The sequence below is a fragment of the Nilaparvata lugens genome, chromosome 7, assembly GCF_014356525.2.
Source record: "Nilaparvata lugens isolate BPH chromosome 7, ASM1435652v1, whole genome shotgun sequence".
Lineage (NCBI taxonomy): Eukaryota > Metazoa > Arthropoda > Insecta > Hemiptera > Delphacidae > Nilaparvata > Nilaparvata lugens.
The window spans coordinates 56,603,960-56,631,194 of record NC_052510.1 but is presented as its reverse complement, the minus strand read 5'-3'; the positions used below and the strand labels follow the sequence as shown (position 1 = coordinate 56,631,194).

The window sequence follows — 27,235 nt, the reverse complement described above, 5'->3', positions numbered from 1 at the left end:
GGGCCTTAACCTATTTCGGACTATGTATATCTAAATTTGGGAGAGGAAAAGCACAAGGTTACCTTATTTTTCCCCTCCCTACCATTTTGACAATGTACTTATTGTATAAAAGAATAAATAAAGTAAATACATCAGCAGAGACAATAATATACATAGTGAATATTCCCTACAAAGACGACAAGTCTGGACACAATTTCATAGACAAATTTATAATATAGTGTAATTTATAGTATTTTTTAAAACAGTACACTTTCTGTTTTTAGTCTATTCAATCAAATAACTAACTCATATCCATATAAAAATATATCAAAAATATAATTCATAGGCATATTTATTTAATAGGCAATGAAACAATTATTCTGAAAACCTTTTAACAAAGAGAATGTTATGGAGTGATCTTATAGAGAGCGATCAATCAGAAATGATTGCTCTGAAGAACTTCTTATTCATATGGAAAGTAGTTTAATCAACAGTGTAATCTCCAGATTATGTATGCGTTGTAATCTTGGTCACTGATCAAGTCGTATTGTGTTCTTATTTAATTTCTTTCAAGTGTATTTGTTATGAATAAATCACTTTTATAATAGTCTATCTATCTAATATTGGTTTTAATCTAATCTCATCTAACTCTAATTTAATTTTACTTTTTGTGTAGTTGAGAAGTTGATATTGTGGTAATTATTCATATTGAATGAAAAAGACTAAGAAATTGTCAAAAAACTCTGAGTTTAACAGAGATTGACAATGGTGTAATAACCGAAACCGGTCTTTCTAATTATCAATAAATCAGTGGTTTTTTGACAATTTCTTAGTCTTTTTCATTCAATCTAATTTAATTCCTCTTCAGTTCGAAGCAGATTCTCGTGATGAACTATGCGTATAGTTTTATAACTTTAGTGATATTCACTTTAAGTCAGCACCTGGTTAACATTGGTTTGCTATCCTTGTAAAAATGGTGCGGTTTCTATTGGTGTATATGGTGAACCGCACCGCATTCGTTTATGATAACCTTGTAGAAGGGGGTAGTAGCTGAAAATCGGCATCCCCACTATTCGTTCTTAATAACCTCGTAGCAGGCGGTGGTAACTGAAATTCGACAACTCTGTATAATATTACCTAAATTTTAATAAATTAATAGATGTTTCGTTTGAGTTTTAAATGCATTTCAATCTTTTATATTATTTTTGAAAATTGAATATAAGCACTTGGATGTTGGTAAGCATTAAATTGTAGAAAAGTGTTATGATATTCAGTTATAATCATCTCGTTTTATTACTCAGAAAGATATATTATGTTATTCTGTTTGATTAGTTTTATTATTTTTAGTTTTTTCTAGTATTTTTCTCTATTTTACATTTTTGTCTAAGATGATAATACTGATGTAACTGAAAATCATAACACTTTTTTACAATTTAGTGCTTACCAACATCCAAGTGCTTATCAATTTTCAAAAATAATTGGATTATTAAATAAAGAGATTGAAATACATTTAAAACTCAAACGAAACATCAGGTAGTATCAAATTTAGGTAGTATTATACAGGGTTGCCGATTTTCAGGTACTACAGTCTTATGTATCTTGTATTTTGGCGAAATAAATATACTTTATAAATATACTCAGTATGGTATGGGCTATCTATGTAGGCTTTAGTTTTTTGACAATTTTTTGCTTTAGGTATCGACTCGAGGCTTTGGAAGTCGGCCCAGCTGGACAACCCCGACCCCGACAAGCTGATCCCAGTGCCGATAATCGGCTTCAACGAGCTGCGGTGGCGGGCCCGCTGCCAGGAACAGGAGACCAAGGTTCACCAGGCCGTACTCGATCGCATCTCCGAGGATATCGCCGAGCTGCAGAGGCGGCAGTCGGAAACGGTCGCCAAGATCACCGAGTACCGACAACGGTTCTTGCAGCTCGAACATAGAGTGCTCAAGGTGCGTTCCACAGTTTTTGTGATTTGTTCTACTACCTATTCACAGATCCAGATGGAACATAGAGTGCCCAAGTTGCATTCCTCAATTTTTACTTTCCTTGCCCTATTACCATAGGTAAGCAAAGTATTGCTTTCCGAAAAAATTAAGGTACCCCAATTTCTAAATTTCTATACGTTTCAAGGTCCCCTGAGTCCAAAAAAGTGGTTTTTGGGTATTGGTCTGTATGTGTGTGTGTGTGTGTGTGTGTGTGTGTGTGTGTGTGTGTGTGTGTGTGTGTGTGTGTGTGTGTGTGTGTGTGTGTGTGTGTATGTGCGTCTGTGTACACGATAGCTCATCTCCCAATTAACGGAATGACTTGAAATTTGGAACGCAAGGTCCTTACAATAATATATAAGGATCCGACACGAACAATTTCGATCAAATGCGATTCAAGATGGCGGCAAAAATGGCGAAAATGTTGTCAAAAACAGGGATTTTCGCGATTTTCTCGAAAACGGCTCCAACGATTTTGATTAAAGTTATACCTGAAATAGTCATCGATAAGCTCTATCAACTGCCACATGTCTCATATCTGTAAAAATTTCAGGAGCTCCGCCCCATCTATGCAAAGTTTTGATTCCCAATTGTCAGGCTTCAGATACAATTTAAACAAAAAATTTCGAGTGGAAAAGATTGAGCATGAGAATCTCTACAATTAATGTTCAGTAACATTTCCACCTAAAATTAAAAATAAGCTCGAAATTCGAGAAAATGTGATTATCCAATTGCAAACTGTTGGAAACTATTGATTCTATTAAATGATTCAAATGATTCTCTATGAAGAGATAGCACACCTCGTGTGTCTTCAGCGTTATTGCCCTGTCACCAGCTGGCTCAAATCTTTGAATAGTAGACTTGAGATACGCGGGAACACTAGCGTCAGGTGATAAATTTGCATAACGGCAAGGAAAGTTGTGTGAGTACGCCACACCAGATTTTTATCAACTGATGCTATGCTTATTATATCTGTACCTTACCGTTTCTGTACAAATTATACAGATATAATCAGCTGATAAAAATTGAAATGCGCGTGTTCATGGCGATCATGTCTGTATGCAGCTTAAAAGCCAAAACCCCAACCTCACTAACCTTTCCTTTATCTTTAAAACCTAATTGAACAGAACATTTTAGTGTGTGATTACATTGTATGCGTATATATGCAAGTGCACGCTTGGAGATCATGCACCACCAGCGTGCAGATGAAATCTGGGAAGAGCAATAGGAACACTCACACTGAACGCGTGCACTTGCTTGTTCAGACAGAATAGTCCCACGAGACCTCGTGAGTTCCACTCCTGGCCATTTTGTAGGTCCTTCCGCTGAGAGAGGGGACGCCAAACTGCCTCTTGGGCGCCGGCGCCCGGCCAACCTCGACTCAGCCTCTTGACCCACATTTGTGCCTGGAGTTTCACCCATCTCTGGTCTCTTGAGTTTTTCTTTTTGCCCCTCCGAAACTCTGAAGGGTCAAAAGCCTCACCTCTTCCCCAAGAAGTTTTGCCTGAATGGCCGCCCTTCTTTGAGCAGTGGTGAGTTTTGGCCTCTCCACCCACAAACCTACGTGAGTTCCACTCCTGGTTTTTTTGTAGGTCCTTCCGCTGAGAGAGGGGACGCCAAACTGCCTCTAGGGCGCCGGCGCCCGGCCAACCTCGACTCAGCCTCTTGACCCACATTTGTGCCTGGAGTTTCACCCATCTCTGGTCTCTTGAGTTTTTCTTTTTGCCCCTCCGAAACTCTGAAGGGTCAAAAGCCTCACCTCTTCCCCAAGAAGTTTTGCCTGAATGGCCGCCCTTCTTTGAGCAGTGGTGAGTTTTGGCCTCTCCACCCACAAACCTACGTGAGTTCAACTCCTGGCTTTTTTTGTAGGTCCTTCCGCTGAGAGAGGGGACGCCAAACTGCCTCTAGGGCGCCGGCGCCCGGCCAACCTCGACTCAGCCTCTTGACCCACATTTTTGTGCCTGGAGTTTCACCCATCTCTGGTCTCTTGGGTTTATCTTTTTGCCCCTCCGAAACTGCCCCGATGGGGCAGATCCCGTGGGTTTGAAGGCAAGGCCACGTTAGAACTGAACCAAGTGTTAACACTAGAAAATCTATAAACTACCATGATTTGATAAATAATCTTAAGAAGTACAATTGGTCCGAGGTTGCATCACAACTTGATTTGAATATTGAAAATGCTGTTGAATTATTCGTTGATGCATTATCCACTGAGATTGGAAATGCAACCCAAATAAAAATTGTACCACACAAACTAAAGCCTCTCAAGCCTTGGATAACTGCAGGATTAATAACGTCAATAAGAAAACGAGATAAAATGCATCAGAAATTAAAAAAACAGCCTCAAAACAACTTTCTCAAATCACTATATAAAAACTACAGAAACACATTAAACAACATGATAAAAAAATCGAAGTATGACTACTATAATAATATACTACTCCAAGCAGAGGCAATTCGAAAAAGACATGGGAGTGTATCAATGATCTATTGAATATAAAACGAGATAAAAAAATACCCAATATAGATCCCGAAGTTCTAAACCACCATTTCACGCATGTAGGTCAATTATATGCTAATAAAATAATAAATAACAGCCCTAGACAACGTACTCATGCCGATTCGTCAATCCCCTCATTCAATTCATTTTATTTGGCTGATACAAACAATGATGAAATAATAGACACAATCAATTCTCTCAGAAGTAACTCTTCTCCAGGAGTAGACAATTTGAGTTCTGCCTGTCTGAAAAAAATAGCTTCCTATATTGTAGAGCCTCTTAAAATGATAATAAATAAATGTTTTTTGGTAGGTTATTTTCCTAAACTATTTAAAGTTGCTAAAGTTGTTCCTCTTTATAAATCAGGTGATAAATCAAACCCCTCAAATTATCGCCCAATAAGTTTAATAAATAATTTAGCTAAAATAATGGAGAAAATTATAAAGAAGAGACTAGTAAGTTATTTGAATAAACATAGAATTATCAACAGAAATCAGTATGGATTTAAGAGTGGCATATCAACAGAAGATGCAATATCCGACTTTTTGGAAAGAATAATTGAAAACTTCAACAGTAAAAAGAAAACTTTAACAACTTTCTTAGACTTGGCAAAGGCTTTTGACACTGTATCCCAGTCAAGATTATTAGAGAAGATGGAACACCTTGGAATCAGAGGATCACCTCTCAAACTTTTCAATAGTTATCTAACTGAACGGTATCAACTACTTACGCTGAATACTTTATCAAGTAATAAAAAACTTACTGAATATGGTCTGCCTCAAGGCACTGTTTTATCACCAATACTTTTCCAAATTTATATTAATGATTTTCTTAAAGTTGACATTGGGAACTGCTCAATCGTATCCTTTGCTGATGATACCGCTCTCACTTTCACTGGCAATTCCTGGGAGGACGTGCGCCTTAGCGCAGAAAATGGTCTAAGAGTAGCACAATCTTGGCTCGATGAACATCTGTACTTTAAATGCTTCTAAAAGCGTATTCATGACTTTCTCACCCAATGCCCAAACACAACCTCATGAAATAGAAAGTATTAAAATACACCAAGTAAACTGCAATTGTCAACAATCAACAAATCACTGCTTTTGTCCTGAAATTCGAAAAAGGACCGAGTAAAATACCTGGGAATACTGTTGGATTCATATCTGAGATGGAATATTCATATAAACAGCATGTGTTTAAAAATAAAATTTCTAATATATAAATTTCATCAAATTAGAGAACTAAATAACTTGAAAATAGCCCGATTAATCTACTTCTCTTATGCACAAGCTGTCTTACAATATGGAATAAGAGCTTGGGGTGGAGCCTTGAACACACATTTTGAAAAACTTTTCATAATTCAAAAATATATTATTAAAACAATTCTAGGCAAACCCAGACTTTATCCTACAAGCGATCTTTTCAATGAATTCAAAGTACTAACTGTTCGACAGCTGTACATAAAAAATTTGATAATATATATCAAGAAGAATAAAAATAAATTTCTTCTTCGTGAAAGAAACTTGAATTTAAATTTACGTCCTATTAGAGAAACATTCCATCAAGAGAGGATGGATTTGAATGTATGTAGAAGACAATTCACTTACTTATCACAGAGGATAATAAATCTTGTTCCTACTCATTTTGTTGCCAATACAAGCCGGAGCAAAAAACTAAATTGCGAGATTGAGGAATGGATAAGATCAAATAAAACTGAAGAAAAAATCTTCTAAGCACCAACTATTTCTTGTTTTTATGTTTTGTTTTTTTATCATAGAATAATAATTATTGTGTTTTACTAACTTTTATCTAATTAATCTACAAACTTATATTGTGTGTAAGTTCCACTAATCTTGTTCTTTTTGGTTCAATTTCTTAGTTTATATTGAATAAATATATTACTGCAACTTAGGTCTACGCACAGTTTTACCTTGTAGGCTTCTCCTTAAACATAGATGGACATAAAAAAATAATTACTGCAGTTTTGGGATCATTTTATATATTTAATAGTATTTTTCTTGTATTATTTTTATATGTTATAATATTAGATTATTATAATTGTGTATGTTTTTTGAGAAATAAATTTGAATTTGAATTTGAATTTGAAGGCAACTTCTGGAGTTGCCTTGAGGTCCATTTTAGTCGCCTCCTACGACAAGCATGGATGCTGTGGGTGAATTCTGGTTTTCAACACATTCTTGAGTACGATGATCGTCTCAAAGCTCACCCAACCCACAGGGTGTTGCATGCATAATCTGACTTACACTCTGCACATATACGCATTCAATCTGATCACACCCTTATGTTCTACTTTTTATTTAAAAATCGAGATGGAACATAGATTTCCCAAGATGCATTTGAAGGTTGTGTTTTGTTCTACTTTTTGATTTATAATCGCATCCTAGAATATTTGGTGACATACAGAAGTAATTTGTGGTTGAAGATTCGAAACATTCATAAATTTAGCCCTTTCAAGACATTTAGCATGGTCAAATTAGGTACGGTTTAAGGTTTTGAGTGCAGTGGAAAACGTTTCCATGGGTACTGGAATACATTATTTCTATGGCGATAGATAGTTACTCACCATAAATCATTCCTGTGCCTACTTGTAAAACCTACCCAGCTTCATCTTGTTCAAATGTCTTGACCGAGCTTGAAGGAACCGGGCATTATATTAATGAAAATAGTGGGACTAATTTTACTTTTTGTTTGTATAATTGAATCCAGTACTTTCGTTTTTTCCTTATTCTAAAGAGTTGAACTTTTTGTTTTTTAGGTTCTTGTGAAACAGGAAATCACCAGGAATGTTGGCGTTGCTTTGAGACCAGAAGAAGATGTCTTGAGAAATCAACTGGATGCGCTGAAAACACAAATCAATATGCCAACCCATTTCAAGGTATGAACTATCATCTTATAACTTCTTTCAACTCATCTCTATTTTAATTGAAAATTATTATGAGTCTTGTAATCAGTGATGATTTAGTGAAGTATTCTTATTCAATTTGGTTTTCAACTTTTCTAAATTCTGAATTCCCAGTTTATTGACCGAACGAAGTGAGGTCTAAAGGTGCGTACAGATATACGCGCCGCGAACATGAGCAATTCACTTTTAATCAGCTGACTATATCTGTATTTTTACAGAAACGGTAAGATAAAGATATAAAAAGCTTGGCATCAGCTGATTAAAAGTGAATTGCTCATGTTCGCGGCTCGTATATCTGTACGCACCTTAAGATTCAAGTCGACGTTTTGGCATTTCTCTTAATGTTTAAATGTTTAAAATAATGTTTAAATGTTTGAATGTTTATATGTTGCGCATTTACGGCAAAACGCGGTAATAGATTTTCATGAAATTTGACAGGTATGTTCCTTTTTCAATTGCGCGTCGACGTCTATACAAGGTTTTTGGAAATTTTGCATTTCAAGGATAATATAAAAGGAAAAAGGAACCTCTTTCATACGCCAATATTAGAGTAAAAATCAGACTATAGAATTATTCATCATAAATCAGCTGACAAGTGATTACACAGATGTGTGGAAAAGCCAGTCTATTGCTGTATTTCCATAAGGTCTATAGTTTCAATCAGGTACTTGTGGATGAAAATACTGCGTGAGGTCTACTGTTCACAGAACTACTAGTAGGCCCTAATAATATTTTGGGCTCAAAATTGGACTAAAATCATGAAGTATAAACATAACCTATTTGAAAATGTGATTATTCAATTGCAAACTGTTGGCAACTGTTGATTCTATTAAATCATTCACTATGAAGCGATAGCAGACCTCGTGTGTCTCCAGCGTTATTGTCCTGTCACCAGCTGGCTCAAATCTTTGAATAGTAGACTTGAGATGCGCGTGAACACTAGCGTCAGGTGATCAATTTTCATAACGGCAAGGAAAGTTGTGTGAGTGCGCCACACCAGATTTGTTATACAAGTGTTCAAAAAGAATGTTATAAAAATATAGGTCATCGATACCAACATGCGTTAAATTATGTTTTTTTATGTAATTCTGATTTCTACCTGATATTCAAAGTATCTCAGTAAAAATATCTGATATGAATATGACAATACCAATTATGTTCAATTACGTTTTTGTCAACTGTTTTTTATACAAGTGTTCAAAAAGAATGTTGTGTTGAAAATATAATATATATATATATATATATATATATATATATATATATATATATATCACATAATATATATATATAATATATATAATGTGATATATTTATGATATATATTTAGTATACATATACTAAATAAATATATATACATCGATACCAATTATGTTTTTTCATTAATTCTTATTTCCACCTGAAATTCAAATTATCTCAGTAAAAATATCTGTTATGAATATGACAATGCCAATATAACAATTTCTATCTAAATTTGGGAAAGGAACAGTTTTGGGCTTTAAGCCTGTTGTTCCTCTCCCAATCATTCATAGTTGAGAATGACAGTGTATGTATTAATGCATCAATGTAATCTCGGCAGGCTTTGAGAAAATAAATTCCGTAGTCTAAACTCTCTTTAGAACTTTCTATTTGATATTGTGGTGATGAAAATTTCTATGGAGTTTTTTTATACTTTACCTCTAAAAATATTTTTCAAATTACTGGTATAGCCTATCTTAGTATCTGAAATTACTTGCAGAAAGTAACTATAGTGAGGTCCACGTTATAATGGCAGTGGATAAAGATAGAAGAATAGCGATGCCGATTCTCTGCATTAATTAATTATATTTCTACACTGTCAAAAACATAATTGGCATCGTTGTGGACCTAGAAAAGGATAGTACCACCGGCTTTGTCGAATAATAGACAAGGATAGCCAAACCAAAGTTGATCAAATACTGTCATTATAACGTGGACCTCACTATAGCTGATCGTAATGCTTTGTATATTTATCCCCAAGGATCAATGTAGAAGATTGGCTTTCAATGTTCTTTTCGTCTAGTTTAATTAATTGAACTGAAAATTCAAATGCTAATGAATTATGTCAACTACCTATTTTCTCAATATTGGTAATATTTACAACCAATTTCATAATAACGGAGTATAAAACTATGAATCGTTTATACATGATCTGAATTCAGCGACAATTTTCTATCTTGTTGCTAATTTTCTATCTACATTTATTGTTGCTATGAATAAATTTCAGTATTCAAATTTATTTATTCCACACTCATAAATACATAAACATAAATCAAACAAAGCTCAACATAACAATACATCCAACCAAAGTGTAATAATAATAAACGGTAGGTGAAAAAACCACCAGTATGGTTTTCTCATTCAGATTACATATTCCACAGGATAGTTCAGTTGCTAGTTTGTCAATTTCATGAGTAAATTTCAATTTTCAATGAATAAATTTCATTTTTCTTTTTATTCGTTACGAGCAGGTGTTACCCGTTCGTCAAGGGACTGTCATTCGATCGAATTTAGTTTTATAGTTCCATGCTGATATTAAAAGTATTAAGATTTGTAATAATTGAAAATAGAAAAACTATTTTTTTGTGCTTTTATCTTACGTAAACTTTGTATTACAAATCTAAGATGATTAGTTCAGACATGCTGATGCGTCAAACATGAATTACGTACATGTATAAGCCAATTCCTTCCTTTATTGAAGTTTTTCAGTTATCGGATTGATAGTTTGATACCTTGTGATACGGACTTCCCAAATGTAACATATATTGAACTATTATATAATTATATTCTACATATATATTGTATTGTATATATTTAACATTTATTAACATATTTTGAACTATTTTCGATGACTCTACAGTCTTATTAGATGGTAAATTAGACTGTAATGTCATCGAAAATAGTTCAAAACTGATTATTACTTGCAGTTGTCATGGATGGTACAATAGATGAATATATTTATAATTATAGTATAGATTTATCAACTTGATTATGGGTTATATTTTATATTTCCTTATTTGGAATATTGTAGGTGGTTCCCAAATACTTTCTATTGTTAGCTTCAATTTCACTCCAGTGCTCATACCGGGTGATTCTAAAAGGACTTACAACTTTGAAAATTCATATAAATCTTATAAACAAGGTACAGAGCTAGTTCTGGTGATGTTTTAAAGGAAAACACTTCAAGCTTTTTTACCTTAAACTAAAGATGTTCTATGTGACTTCCGTTGGTTATCCTGCAGACATCCCATCGATAGTAGATTTCTTCCCAGACTCGCACTAGCATTTCAAGTGTAACTTGCTCAACAGCAGGGCAAATCCTTGCTCTAAGTCAGGTAGAGAGGCTGGTAAAGGAGGTACATATACCATATCTTTTATGAAACCCCACAAGAAAAAATCCAGCGGTGTTAGGTCTGGGGAACGAGGAGGCCATGCGATTGGCGCATTACGGCCAATCCACTGATTTGGAAAGCGTTCATTAAGAAAATCCCGGACGTCAGTCAGATGGTGTGATGGTGCGCCATCTTGCATAAAGAAAACGTATCGTTCTCGGTCATCCTCATCGATCTGTGGTATCAAAAATTGTTGCAACATTTCAAGGTACTCTATGCTGTTTTTCAAAACAAGACACACAGCTAGCACGCTCGGGTCCAGTGAAGGCAGCCATCTTTGACGGACGTAACTGCCGCTAGCGCTTGTGCGGCGCGACCAGGCACTAGCGGACTATGCGAGTCAAAACTTGGAGTTTACTACTTAAAAAAAACAACACCAAAACCAGCTCTGTACCTTGTTTAATAAGATTTATATTAATTTCCAAAGTTGTAAAGTACTTTTTGAATCACCCGGTATATTCGGTTTTGGAAAAATAGTATTTGATGGACCTGTAACTGTTTCAGGGTCGACTAAGCGAACTTCTCTCTCAAATGCGGTTGCAACGACAGGAGGCCACTCAACGCGAAACATCAGGAGGCTACTCTATGGACCCGACCATGAAGGACGACATAAGGCAATACCTGATGATGGAACAGAACGGAATGGCGCATCTCATCGAAGTCATACAAAACGATCTACAAGATCTCAAGTTGATGAAAGAAGGAACTAAAAAACTTTTATCCTCATAAAAACCTTATCATTATTTCCTATCATTCTGTGATTAATACAATTCATTCATTCGCCATAAAAGTGATTACAAATTGAATATTATCAATTACAATATGGCAATATTATCAATTTGATAGTTTACTGATGGCAATAAATTGGAAGTTGCATTTTGTTCAAATGCTAAATTAATGAATAGTTATTATTTTAAACCAACAATGGATTATTATTTCGTTGCAGTCTAAATCAAAAATACTATTATTTTGAGAAAATTTGATTTACTAAAGATTTGAAAGTTATGAATTATGGGAACACATCAGAAACTAAATTTATCAATAATTGAATCGCTAACCGCAGAAAGGCAACATGTCCAGTTTTCATAATTGTACAGGAGAGACAAGAAACTTAATAAAACCTAAACCTGCAGTAAACTATTCATTCAAAACGTCGCATTACTTTCAATGCTTTCAGTTGCACATGTTTCCTTTCTACAGTAAACGATGTATCTTACATTAAATAGTTGATTTATTGATTTTTTTTTAATTAGACATGTTTCCTCTCTGCGGTTAGCAATTCAATTATTATTAAACGAAAATTACAATTAAATGCTGTAAATCACCCCGAAGACTTCTGCTACTGCAAATATTGACAACATGGTAAACAGCTAGATGGAAATATGAGCGCTACTAAAACAAATATTATACAAATTATACAATACAAAAATTATTTCCCGTGCTGACTTATTTGTAAAACATATTCCCGGGCTGACAAATAATTTTCGTATTGTAGCGCTCGTCAAATTTCCATCTAGCTATTTACCCTGTTTTCGATATTTGAAGTAGCATAAGTCTTCAAGGTGATTTACAGCATTTGATTGGGATTTTCGTTTAATAATAATTATTGATAGTTTAGTTTCTGATGTGTTCCCATAATTCATAACTTTCAAATTTCTAGTAAATCAAATTTTCTTAAAATAAATAGTATTGATGTTTTAGACTGCAACAAAATTATGATCAATATTGTTAGTTTCAATCCAATTATCTCAAGCCAACAGAGGATCTCCTCGATTCTGTATAATACCGTATTCTTATTCAGGTATAGATTCTCACGGATTAGCTTCAAAATGATGATCCTTGATTTGTTTCCGGGAAAATTTTAAACCAACTGAAATTTTTTCAATTTTGTATTAATGATAACGTATTCTTATGGATTTTATTGATGTGTAGGTTCTTACGGACAACTTAATTTCGCTGTATAAACGTTTTATGGTTATAATGATGGTAATCATTTTCATTTAATTCTCATGTACCTTCTAAGATTTTTTTAATAAACATTTTTTTATAACTTTTGAACAATATTATTTGATCAATGCAACCTCTTTCCTATAGTGAGGTCCAAGTTATAATGGCAGTGGAGAAAGATAGAAGAAAAACGTTGCCGATCCTCTGTCTTATCAATGCTTTCTATAGACAGTAGCTGATACAGGTTTATTGATGTAATATTAAATACTGTTCATTCTCGTTTTAAATCATCAATTATATTTTATTAAGCAAAAAATTATATTTTTCAATAATTCCATAGAGGGTTTTTTTTAAATTTAGATGAAGTATTTTGTTAATTAATTATTAATTCTACATTGTTAAAGGACGATCTGGCAACAGAGCAAAGCGAGAAAGAGATAGCGCCATCCGATTTTTGAATGATAGACAAGGATAGCAATACCATTGCTAATCAAACACTGCCATTACAACGTGGACCTTACAATAGTCACTGCTTGATAAAACTCTATTAGGGCCAAGTCATATGAAGCGTTTTAAGGCGTTTTTGCCGCCTTATCCCCCATTTATTTTGCCCCATCATTGACTGATTATCAGCTGATTGGTTTGGCGTTCGTGAATCAGCAAAAACGTCTGAAAAACGCTTAATGTGACTTGGCCCTTAGTCATCTCCAATATTTAATAACATCTGCTCAATATTATAACGGCAATACACAACTGCCCTAGCGTCGGTATCTACTGATTGGATAGGAAGACTAGATATTGTCAATATATGCTATCAATTATTTAATATGGATAAATATCACCTTCATCTTCAGCAATATTACTCAGAAATTGTCTACTGGTCATTTCCAATATCGGGGACCAAGCTTCGCTCTGGAGTAAAAAAGCATGAAAAAATTATTACGAAAGAAGAAATTATAATAGCATTCATAAATAAATGTTCTATCTAATCACAGTAAATTGAAATTAATTCCCAGAGGAATGCAAAAATTTCCCTCACAAAGGCCCAGTTTCACAAAAGCCGGTTGAGTTTTAATCCTGATTAACTTCACGTGAACCAAATCAGAGAAGACCATTTCAAAAAGATGGATCTACTGGAATTAATCAGGATTGAAAATAACCCGGCTTTTTTGCAACCGGCACTAAGTACCTGATTGAATGATTACAAAAGTTCAACAGCTGGGTCATAATTTTGACACAGTCCCACACACATGAACTCGCTCACTCACTTCCATCACCAACAGACGACGAAATAATCATTATCAGCTGTTTTTCCAAGGATGAATAATAATTATCCTTTTAATGTCCTCCAGCGAATTTTCCCAGAGATGAGACCTAGTGCAATCGAATCTTTATATTATAAACCTACTATGTTCTGAATTTCGTGAGAATCGTTAGAGCCGTTTTCGAGATCCGGTGAAATACAAACATAAAAACATCTAAACATATGAACATATAAACAGTATAATATACAGTTTAATAGTATAGGATTTATATTGCCACAATTTTTACTATTAATTTCACAACTTGCTGCATCAATATTGCAGAACCATTTTATGGTAACATTGTTATTGAAAAAAACAAAAGATTGGTCTCCTAGTCAATGAAAATAAAGCAAAATACATGAAAATATCAAGAAGTCAAGCGCGAAGGGTTCCACAGAATCTGAGGATCGATAATAGGTTGTTTGAGGGAGTGAAAAACTTCAGTTATCTGGGTGTGGAATTGAATAATCAGAATATGATGAGCACCAGTATCAAACAAAGAATATTATCGGGAAATAGAGCATACTACAGCAACATGAAGCTTCTAAAGAACAGGCTCATCAGTAGAAGCAGCAAACTTAAGATTTATGAAACCCTTATAAGACCTGTAGTTCCCTATGGCTCTGAATCATTGACTTTGACTAAGGAAGACCAACATAATTTAAGTGTATTTGAACGAAAGGTGCTTAGAAAAGTGTACGGTCCTGTTGAAGAAGGAGAACCAATGCTGAACTTGAACTATTAATAAAAGGTCGTAGTATAGTACGCTTCATAAAGGCACAGAGGTTAAGATTATTCGGACATATTTACAGGATGGATGAAACCAGAATGCCAAAAATAGTGCTTAACGAGAAGCTTCACTCGAGAAGAAAACAAGGCAGACCAAGAATACAATGGGAAGATGAGATAAGGGATGATTTGATAAAGATGGGTTTTAGAGGATGGAGAGGATTTATAATGGATAGAAACGTTTGGAGGAATGTTGTGGAGGAGGCCAAAGCCCACAATGGGCTGTAGAGCTATAGTAAAAAAAAATTGTTATTGAAAGCAAAATGAAAAAGGAGAATTTTAATTATTTTCATTCATACAGTCACATTTTCACTACTTTATTCATTCATTCATTGATACAATAAGTACATAATTAAGAATTTTCAATTTTTAATACAGTATATTTCAGTCATTAGTGATGATTTAGTAAAGTATTCTTATTTAATTTGGTTTTCAACTTTCCTAAATTCTAAATTTCTAGTTTATAAATAATTTGGACTCAAAATTGGAAAAAAATCTATTTTGGACAATTTCTATCTAAATTTGGGAAAGGAACAGTTTTGGGCTTCAAGCCTGTTGTTCCTCTCCCAATCATTCATAGTTGAGAATGATAGTGTATCTATCAATATTTAAATAAATGAATAATCAAAATGATAGGGGAAGAAAAAATAAGGCATCCTTGTTCTATTCCTCTCCCAGATTTAGACACATGGTCCGAAATAGGTCAAGTCTTGTAGTTCTTCACTTCACAGAATTTTCAGAATTTCTTATTAATTCCACATGTTTTATTATATCCTTGCAGATCCATTAAAAACGCAAGATAGACTCAGATAAAAATGTACAAAATTCACCTTTCACATTTCCTTTTTGATGATATTTCGAAGGAGATACGGAAAAAATTGAATACTGGTTTGTGCTACCGTGACTTGAAATGATGAGACGGTTGACCTTCAATATTGAGCCTGAGGGCCAGCGGTGTCTAGGCTATACTTAATCACTTATCAGTGAATTGTAGGCATTTACTGGAACTCCTGATTCTGAATGAATTTTCATTCATAGAATGTGAGTAATAAATTATCACCTCCAACTCTAAACTAGAGTTTCTCAAACGGTCTCTTCTTTGAAAACTTTCAATCTGGTTTAAAAGAGGGTGAATAGTATTTTCGCACTGTATGACATAGTTTATGAACCATCATCACAGAACCGTCTTAGCATATTGAAAAAATTGAGAAGACTACTATTCAAAAAACTTAAATATTCCTGAATCAAATAAGAATAGTCTTATTCTATAGGGAAAACTAGAGAATAACCACTCGGTATTTGAACACTTTTATTGAGAAATCGATTTATTCACATTAAAAACAGGTATGAACAAAAAATGATGAATGATTACAAAATGATAACTTCAGCTATCAATGAATTCTTTATAGTTCATCCAATAAAATTATGAATTCTAAATATATATATATGATAAATTTTCCCCCTTTCCCTTCAAAACATTGATGTGTATAGATAGAAATTTAGAACATTTAAAAATACAATAAAAACCAATCCAACGACTAAACTTGAATTATCCTTATATTTTTTAAGATGATGGGAAATATGAAAACAATTGAATTTCCAGTCCTCAATAATTCACGAAAAAATATTCAATGAAGTTATAGAATACTGTAGTAGCCTACTATAGTATTGAAATATTTAGTCTATAACTTTTCAATTGGAAAGAATATTCAAATTCAAATTTATTTTGTCAAATTGAAAACAATACAATGAAGACTATGAATCATAAAAATAATAGACAAGCAAGAAATACATAATAAGATTCCAATAACACATAAACTCTTAAATTAAAAATAACTTGTTTTCTATCTGACAAAGCCAGCAAAACCTAGATTTGTGCGCTGGCATAGGTACATAGTAGTAAACTGATAAAGCTTGTAAGGGAAAATGTAAAACACTTTTATGTTAACAAAAATGTTAGATAAATGTTAGAGAGAGAGAGAGAAGAAGAAGAAGAAGGGAAGAGAAAGAAGGATGAAAAACGAAAGAAGAAAGTAAGGAGAAAGAGAAAGAAAAGAAAAATTGAAAAGTATATTGTATAGGTACAGAAGTTTTCAATTACAACAAGATATTATTGAATTCACCCTGCAATTTTATCCAATCCTCTATTACTTGCAAAGTTGACTTTCAGATCCTGTTCATGAGAAAATTTTCCGGTATACAATTGATTAATTTATGGCATATATGATCAAATTGCCTCCTACACACAGTTAGGTCCGTTCGTGGTACAGGAAAAATGGTAGGCGAACGAAAACTGTACTTTTTTACTTTCCTTGCCCTACTACCATAGGTAAGGAAAGTATTGCTTTCCAAAAAAAATTAAGGTACCCCAATTTCAAGTTTTCTATACGTTTCAAGGTCCCCTGAGTCCAAAAACATGATTTTTGGGTGTTGGTCTGTGTGTGTGTGTGTGTGTGTGTGTATGTGTGTATGTGTGTATGTGTGTATGTCTGTGAACACGATAACTCCATTCCTAATTAACCGATTGACTTGAAATTTTAAACTTAAGGTCCTTATACCATGAGGACCCGACAATAAGAAATTCAATAAAATTCAATTCAAGATGGCGGAAAAAATGGCGGATAATTACTAAAAAACCATGTTTTTCACGATTTTCTCAAAAACGGCTCTAACGATTTTCTTCAAATTTATACCATGTATAGCTATTTATAAGCCCTATCAACTGACATGAGTCTCATTTCTGGGAAAATTTCAGGAGCTCTGTAATATTCTTGAGAAAAATGGCGGATAATGACTAAAAATCCATGTTTTTCACGGTTTTCTCGAAAACGGCTTTAACGATTTCCTTCAAATTCATACCATGGATAGCTATTTATAAGCCCTATCAACTGACATGAGTCTCATTTCTGGGAAAATTGCAGGAGCTCCGTAATATTTTTGAGAAAAATGGCGGATAATCACTAAAAAACCATGTTTTTCACGGTTTTCTCGAAAACGGCTGTAACGATTTTCTTCAAATTTATTAAATGAATAGCTTTTTATCAGCTCTATCAACTGGCATGATTCTCCTCTCTGGGAAACTAATGGGGGGTCCACCCCATCCTTGAGAAATGGACTTAGTAACCTCCTTCTCGTGCATGAGGTAGGTAGGTAGCGCAGTTCATAAAAATAACACATAGTCGAGATATTTCATCTGTAGAACAGCTGTTTTGACAACTTTAAAAAAATTACGACTACAAAAATAATCGTATTTCACAATTTACTCTAAGGATAAAGTACTCTGAAAACAATAATTATTATATATACACATATACAGAAGTTTCATCGTAGTTTCAAATATGAGCAAGGAAAGTTGTGTGAGTGTACCACACCAGATTTTTACATGAGCTGTGAACAGATTTCTATTTTTATCCAGATACACAATTAAATTGTTTACAAAAAAATTGTCTAAATTTAAGTACTTTAAACTCGCTATATAATAGAGAGCTGGGGTAGCGTGTTTGTTTGCCAAGTGCAGCCCTGATAATGTGTCTCTTGATCACTTCTATCTTTCTGAAATGGGTCCCCATACTCTTATCCCATATTGGAGGATGGCCTGAGCATAAGCGAAGTATACCATTTTAATCATTTTAATTTCGTTTAACTTGTTCAATTTATAAAATTTATGAATGATATATTTCATTTTGCTACAGGTGTTGATAATGTGGATATTCCATTTTAAATATTCATTCAGATATACTCCTAAATACTTGAATGCATTTACTCTAGCCAATGCAAGAATAGCTTGTATCCTTGTTTTTTTTTAAACACGTTCTGTCAATCATGCCATTATCAAGTGCCAACTATTCATCTAACCTATAGATATTTTAAAAATTACGTTTAATTAATTAAAATAAACCAAGTTGGAATAAAAAAACAAATGACAACTCGTACACTCGTATTCTCGGTACGAAAAAAACTCATTCAAGACAGGAATCGTTCACAAAAAGTTTGGCAAACTCAATTAATTCATCGCCAGACATGGGAGAGAAAGCGTAAACAGTTATTACCATTCTGGAGACGATGCATCATCACACCTCATGTATAATAATATCTGTTAGCCTCTGGCAGTAGTGTTTATGACGGCGAAAAAATTTCATTCAAATGGCACACGCTAATCGGTTATAAATAATGGAAAGGTTTTTTCAAGCGCTGAGTATCTGGATAGACGACCAAGGTCTCTTTGTATCAACCTGTTCTCGATCTGTCAAATACCGCAAAGTCAAAGGTTGAACTTTAGTTGGTGAAGATTGTGCGTAAGTTATCTCAGTCTCAATTGATCAGCAGCTGCGGAAAGATGTACGCAGGCAGCCTTGGGAGAATAGCTCTGTGCATAACTGCACTGTGGATTTTTCCGGCTGTACTAGGGAAGGTATAGTTTCATTTTCCTTGTAATATTATTGCAAAAGACTGACTTAAACTTAAATAATTAAATTTAAAATTATAGACAATAGACTTACAGTAGAATTAATATATTATTATTTGATTATTATTGTTGTTATTCATGGCGCTTAGTTGTGTATACCGTATATATGTGAGCTTCATTAAAACTCACAATATAGACAATATACTTACTGTAGAATTAGTACTTATTCAATAAACTTGTTTTCGAATTTTCTCTCCAGAATCAATAGTCTGAAACTTCTCTGCAGAATCAACTTTAACTTAATAGTAGCCTATTAGTTATATTTTGATGGCCTTATACCACTGTTAGTGACAAAAACATTCTTTAGGCTATAAGTTTTTATTTGGGTTTTCTTTGATCATTGCACTTTTATCCGCTAAAATGTATTGATTTGAGCAAAATATTTTTACAATTTCTATAATTGACTTAAGATCATTGTATTTATCTTAATTTCATGTACTGTTTTATAAATTGTACTGCTCAGTATACATTATGAGGGAAATAATGGGATAGAGCTCCTCTTGTGCCCTGAAATATGTAGGTACATTTTCAAATAAATAAGGAAATAGATAATATCGCACTCTATAACTTATCTGGATTTAGTATAAATCACAATTAATTCGACTTAATAGAACTGCAATCCATGATTTGAGAGCCTATGTAGTTTTTCCTTTCTTGGTGCTTGTTCAGTAAGCTTAATGAGTGTAGTATATAATTTAAATTTTTTTTTTAAATTAGATTTTCATGAACTTCTTAGTTTAGCAGCATAAGATAATCATTTTCTGCCGTGATTTGTTAATTTTCTTGTCAATATTGTTGGCTATTTTCAATGAGTTGAATTTTGAGAAACAATGCCAACCACCTGTAAGATAACTTGTTAAATATCAAATGGGTATTAAATATAAATTGAGTTGAATATTCCTAATCAAAATAGTACCTATAGAATTGAATATAGCAATGATAAATGTACACATTATAAAACAATAGCATTTTGTTGATTTAAACAACATAGAAAATAATTGGTAACTAGTTCACCAATAAACACTCCAGCAATCACAATGCTATGATTAAAAGAAGCTATTACTACAGCAGTAGTTTCAACTATTTGATAGTTCTAACAACAATAGGAACGGTGTTGCAAGATTATGTGGCTATTTGAATTTATGTATATATTTTTTTGTGTATGTTCTATATGGATAATAATATCATGTTCAATTGACTTTTGTTCATGCAATCAAAGTTTGTTTATGACAATAATAAAGATTTGATTTGATTTGCATCTTTAAATCAAGTTTCTATAGGATTAACTAGGAACTGTTAGATATTTGTTTCATTTTCTCTTTCATTTTTTGAAGAAATTGTGGTTAATAAATATATAAAAATGAGTGCATATTTAACTAAAATTATCATAATATGCTTATTTTTCTGCCGGTAATTACATTTTTGTAATTGGAAGTTTGTATGGTACGGTACGATATTTTTGTTTTATATTACAATAGAAGGTTTTGAAGAATGTCATTTGAAAAAATGTTTCAATTGAATACCGTACCTTTTTGCACTGATATCTGAACAATAAATCAGTTGTGGATTCATTGCTAATATATAAGTGATTGTTGAGGTTTTATTAATGTACTTCCGCTTTGCATGCGACTGATTTGAGAGATCAGACAGGGGTATTCTCTATTTTGGGTTTCATCTCAAAGCCCCACGGGGAAGGGACAGTAAGGCCAGTACCAGAGAAAACTTCTATATATTGATCTTTTTCTCTTTAGAGCTACTTTCGAATATATAAATAAAAATATAAATTTGAGTGCCCTTTTTAAATTATTTCATCACGAAATTTTTTGGTAATTGGCATTATACAGCCGAAACATGTCATGACAAAATAATTTGGATAGGGTACTCAGATTTATATTTTTATTTAAATTTAAAATTTCTATAATATGCTGTATTCTGTGCCAGTACCCTCTGGTACCTTTTTCTAGCTACATTGATAAGGAGTCAGTCAATTTTTCATTGTTATTCAGTAGTTTTTGTATACGTCTACTGCTGCCTTTTATTCTGAGATGAAATTTTAAACTTCAATTTCTTGAAATTCTTCTACTTTATCATTTATTTATTATAGTATCTGTTTGATATTGATGAGAATAGATTATTACTCAGTTTTCTTTGCTTCATCTTATTTGTATTTATATGTAATCTTTATTTTGTAATTCTTTTTTACTAAAAATCTTGTATTATTAACTTTGTTGAAGTTCTGACACTGTGTTACTAGTAGATATTTGAAAAACAGGAGTGAAATTCATTCCTCAAGACTCCAAAAAAGTAAGTGTTTTTCAAATATTCACTAGTAACACAGTGTCAGAACTTCAACAAAGTTATTATATAGTGTTTCGTCATGGAAAGCAACTTCAACTTGTATTATTGTCAATAAAAAATTCATTCTTAATAACAAAAATATGCAAGATAAAGAAAACTGAGAAATAGTCTATTCTGAATGTTTCAGTGATGTCACTGATTTTGTTCCGTGTGCTTTGTGAATGTTCTGCAAATATACCAAATTAAATCACAACAGAACAAAAAACGTTCATCTCTTAATCTTTGAAAGTATTCCATGAATTATATTCCAACTATGCGATGCCTTTTTATATTATTTATCTCTACTAAAATTGAAGGGAATTATAATTTTGAGTGGAGTAATTTGTCAAATCATCGAAAAAATGTTATGAAAAAGAGGCGCATGTAACGTAATTTTAAAATCACTTCACTTTGTATAATGGAATGTTAATATTTATCACGCATTCTCATCTAAATAAGGAATTCAGAAAGTTCAATAGAAACAAGAGTCTGATTGCTTCGAAAAAACAGATCATCATAATATTTATAGGCGTTTTAAGATTATTTGTACAATGACGTCCTAGAGTTTTAAAATTTTCTAATTCAACTTGATGGTGATTTCAATCGTCATTGCTGATAATTTGATATATTGTAATGTTCTTCAGGGAATGATTGTAATTTTTTAGTTATATGGTAATTATTTCAGTAACTATGGTAATTTCATGCTCTGTATATATTGTAAAAAATGGAAAATAATTTGATTCGATTTATTTTATTTGAAGTTTGCTTGAATCTTTTTCTATGATTCTTTTTAAAATAATCTATTATTATTGTTTATTACACTTTTCATGCTTTCTCTTCCTCTTGTGAGATTAAGCAGAACATTTTTGAATCTCACTAGTTGATGACAATAGATTTTGAAGAGAAGTTTTATTATCCAGTATATGATTGAGTTCATAGTTCATTATAGATTGTCAGGAATTAACTGTGTGAGTTAATAAAATTATTCAGATTCATAAGAATTCATTCATTATAAGATTCAATTAGTTAAATCATAGAGAAACAATAGCGTAAGTAGATATCCCATGGTATAGGGAGTTTATGTCGTAACTTTTACTGTTATCTCAAGCCGATAGTCCACGTACGGTTGCTCTTTCCCTTGAAGCTGTGTTACACTGGTAGTCTCTCATACTGTGCCGTTCATACACTCTCACCCGGCCAAAACAGTAAAAATCGACAATAATCGACAGTAATCGGCTTGAGATAACAGGGAAAGTTGCGACATAAACTCATTATACCATGGGATATCTATACTTACGCTATTGTTTCTCAATGCTTATACTGTGTCACCTAGAATATTTTATGTTTTTTCAAATCCTTTCCATCATTAATACTGACTTGTATTGATGTATTCTTAAAAATTTCGTTAATAATGACTTTGCTGTATCATATTAAATATGACAAGGTCTGTAGCAATATACCTTGCTATAGACTTTGGACTTAGATACAGGTAAGAAACGATAGAAACCATGCAGACTGAAATTTCAATTACGCTATACTTACGGTACGCTATATTGTTTCTCTATGGTTAAATCCACATTTCCGAAAAAATTCAATTTAATAAATTTACAATACACAATATCACATGAGAAACTATGATAATTTGGTCTTATGGTTTGAAAACCCGCATACAGTAGGTCTTTTCCCCTAAAGATTCACTCTAATTGTGGCTGAACGGGATTTTGCAAATTATAACGCATTTCTTCATTGCTCGCACTTTCTGGAGAAGTGAGCAGAAATAAACATAAAGGTTGGTAAACTGACAATAGGGAGGATTAAATTGTAATGTACATTGTGGAATGTGATGTATATAATATATGTTTATATGTATTCTTTTTTTGACAAATAGTCCTTGACGATTTTCTATACTCTTTAAAGAGTCTCCAGGAAGAAAATTTAATCAAATCAAAATCAAATCAAATCAAATGGATAACTTTATATAGTGAGGTCCACGTTATAATGGCACTATTCGATTGAAATTGGTGTTGCTATCCTTGTTCATCATTCGTACACCATTCGTATTTTTTTTCATACAATCCAAGTATTTATTTATTTTTTAAGGTATACAACCGCTGCGAACTAGCCAAGGAGCTCCGCACCAAGCACAAGGCCTCTGAGAAACAGCTGGCTACCTGGGTGTGCATCGCCCGCCACGAGTCCGAGTTCAACACGACCGCCTACGGTCATACGCAGAGCGACCACGGTCTGTTCCAGATCAGCGGTCGCTATTGGTGCAGTGAGGATGAGGCCGGAGATAGCGCGATCAACGCGTGCGGACTGAGCTGCGACAGTCTCAAAGACGATGATATTGGCGACGACTTCGTGTGTGCCCGCCGCATCTATCGACAACATCAAAAGCTGAGTGGCAACGGGTTCAATGCCTGGGTGGTGTACAGGCCTCACTGTGCTGATGGCAAAGCAACTAAATATTTGGAGGGATGTTTCCCATAATAAATTATGTAGTAGTTATTCAAATGGTGAATAATAGCATAGAGAAACAATCGTGTAAGTAGATATCCCATGGTATAGGAAATTTATGTCGCAACTTTTACTGTTATCTCAAGCCGATTACTGTCAATTTTTACTGTTTTGTTGGGGTGATAATGTATGAACGGCACAATTTGAGCTTCATGGGAAAGAATTATGTGAACTATCGGCATGGGGATAACAGTAAAACTTGCGACATAAACGCCCTGTACCATGGGATATCTAATATATGCTATCGTTTCTCTATGATAAAAGTGAGAATTCTCACTTGGCAATTAGTTTAAATTCATGTTGGAATAGTTTGAATTCATATTGAAATAGTTTGAATAAATGATGAAATTTGATTAAATTTATGATTATATATATTATATTATAAATAATGATTAAATTTATGTTCAAAGCTTCAAAAGTACGGTAGCTTAACATGAAGAAGTTATGCAAAAATGAATAATATTGGTAATTATATTATTCCTATTACTTTGAAATAACACACGAGGGGTGTAGAATTTTTGTTAAAAGTAGATCAACATGAAGAAGTTATACAAAAATGAATAATATTGGTAATTATATTATTCCTATTAGTTAGATTATGTATATGTTAGAAGTTATACAAAAATAAAAACTTGTTGGTTGTAAGAACTATTATTACTATCATGCAACGGATTCAATGCCTGGGTGGTGTTCAGGCCTCACTGTGCTGACGGCAAAGCTAGTAAATATTTGAGGGGGTGTTTTTCCTAATAAAGTTATTTTAATATTGAACAATTGTGAGATTATTCCTATCAGTTGGATATAGCACGAGGGGGTATAGAATTTTTGTTCAAATATAAGTAAAAATCATTACTTCTGGTTTTTGAAATACTGTAAAACTGGGTGGTGTAGAATTTCTTTACAAAGTACGGTAGATTAATGTGAAGAAGTTCTACAATAATAGATAAAAGTGAGAATGATAATTATCCCTATTGTTTGAAATAACACTAGGGGATAAAGAATCTGGTGTGAATGTAAAAATACTCCATTGGAAATTCGAGTTTTTGGGTCATAAAGATAATACTACAGAATTACTGCTACTACAGTTAGCTTACTATAAACAGTACCTAACTGTAATATTATACTATACAGATTGGGTCTAGTGGAACACACATTTGAAATGAGTTCATTTTGTTTCGTGCATGTACCGTATTGAAATAAATACTTGGAGTGATGCTTATCCTAAGACATTGGAGATGTGAATAAGTGTCTTTCTAAAGAATAATAACGATTAGCCAAAAGAATGTAAGTGTTTTTTCACTTTGAAATTATAAAAATACAATAGTAATAATAACGATTAAACTGGGATGTAATTGAATTGGTTTTGTAATTTTTTTTAATAACTTGTAGGAAATGATGCCTTATAATATTGTGTATTCTGCTTCGACCAGCCCTGTGATGAAAATATTATATTCTATTTAAATAGGAGCTTAATGATGTGCTTATGCTGATAAGCTTAAAAATGTTGCATCTCTTGATAATGCTGGCAACATGAATCCCAGTCGTTTTATTTGAGCTCGATTACCATTGTGATTGTAATTTTCCTCAGAATTCAGTCCTACAATTTAGAAAGCTAAAGACATTGTGACTGATACTTATATTTTCTAATTTGTATTCAACATGACTATGGCATAAAGTCATATTTTTACACTTGCTTTTTTGAACATATTCAACTATTATTATATGTATTTTCTGTGATATGCTGAATGTGTTAAATAAATACGGTTTCTATCTTATTGAAAACGAATTATTTGTTCAAATCCCCCGTATTACATATTTGGAAAAATTCAAAGCAATGGGGAAATACACATACAGGGAGAGGAAATTTCTACAAAACTTAATAATAAATTGAAAATATTTTTCCAAGTTTTGCATGGTATAGTTTTATGTTATTCGAATGGTGATTGAAATTTATTGTGTGACATAGAAGTTCACAACATGTATTTAAATATACAATTTGCTGTTTCACGAACATATAAGAGAAAATTAACAGCAAAAATGATGTTGTATTTGAAAATCTAATGAGAGCCAGAGACTCTCTCTCGTTGGGTGAAGGTATATAGCACTGACAACCATATTGGGCCTATGGGCCATATGAATAAAGTTGAGCATTTGCTTATACTTCTAAAATGTGAAGCATATGCTTCATTTTCTATGAATAAATGTGAGCAAAACCTTTTGCTCATGCTTATTAAGAAAATAGTTTGAGCATTTCCTCAAAAGTAAAAGCTTTTGCTCAAAATTGTATGAATAAACTAGAGCATTTGCTCAACTTTTGAAGCAAGTGCTTCAAAAAAGGTGAGTCTAGTCTGAAGCAGCTTTTCACCTTTTGCTCATAGTAAAATGGCTCAACTAATTCGTATTAGTCTGGAGTCAGCCATTTTTGGTAGCTGCTCAGCTGATATAATTGTTACAACTTTTGCCGATAGATAGCGCAATCGGCAGTGCCAATCAGACGACCGGTTTTTAGGTTTTAGATTTAGGTTATGTTGTTAGGAATCATTGTCACCAATACGTAAGTTATTAGAATGATTTTATTTGCAGTTTCTATAAAAAAAATGTAGATGGAGGAAAAATGTTGTGTACATCACGAGCGAAAAATACTTTTTCTCCCTCAGGAAAATTGCTGCCCTCGGCTTCGCCTCGGGCTTCAAACTTTTTCCCACAGGGAGAAAAAGTCGTACTTTTCACTCTAGATATACAAATAACTATTTAGGTTCAACCATGATATTATATATCACCATTATTCCTACAAAAGAATAAATACAAAAGATATCTATCCAATATAAAGATAGCCATCACAGAATAGGAAATAGGCATTCAAGAAGATGAGAGTGTAGACGATTATAAGAAGGCTATTGAGATTATAAGATTATGATGAAAATTATTGTAGAGATGACATTTTTCACGCAATTATTTTAAAATCCATAACTCAAATAACCTAGAACTCAATTCATGGATAGAGCAGAGCAGACGACGCAAACAGAAGCGGTGTCTCCTACTTGCATATTTAGTGCTTACGTGAGCTATAAAAACGAAGTAA

At 33.1% G+C, this 27,235-nt stretch overlaps 2 protein-coding genes across 2 annotated transcripts in view; both read left to right on the top strand.

The window, feature by feature from the left end:
- The window catches only part of LOC111060382 (nuclear pore complex protein Nup54), a 31,413-nt gene extending 19,572 nt beyond the window's left edge, over positions 1-11,841 (top strand). Inside the window, exons 9-11 of the mRNA XM_039433233.1 lie at positions 1,675-1,931; positions 7,241-7,360; positions 11,299-11,841. Of these exons, the coding sequence (XP_039289167.1) occupies positions 1,675-1,931; positions 7,241-7,360; positions 11,299-11,523 (602 nt within the window). The 3' untranslated portion in view covers positions 11,524-11,841. The remainder of the gene's footprint in view (positions 1-1,674; positions 1,932-7,240; positions 7,361-11,298) is intronic.
- Positions 11,842-19,008: 7,167 nt separating this feature from the next.
- On the top strand, positions 19,009-25,611 carry LOC111047944 (lysozyme C-1). Its single transcript, XM_039433229.1, has 2 exons — positions 19,009-19,245; positions 23,737-25,611. Exons 1-2 carry the CDS (start codon positions 19,171-19,173, stop codon positions 24,124-24,126), a joined length of 465 nt encoding a protein of 154 aa, XP_039289163.1. The 5' UTR covers positions 19,009-19,170; the 3' UTR covers positions 24,127-25,611.
- Positions 25,612-27,235: the final 1,624 nt, after the last annotated feature.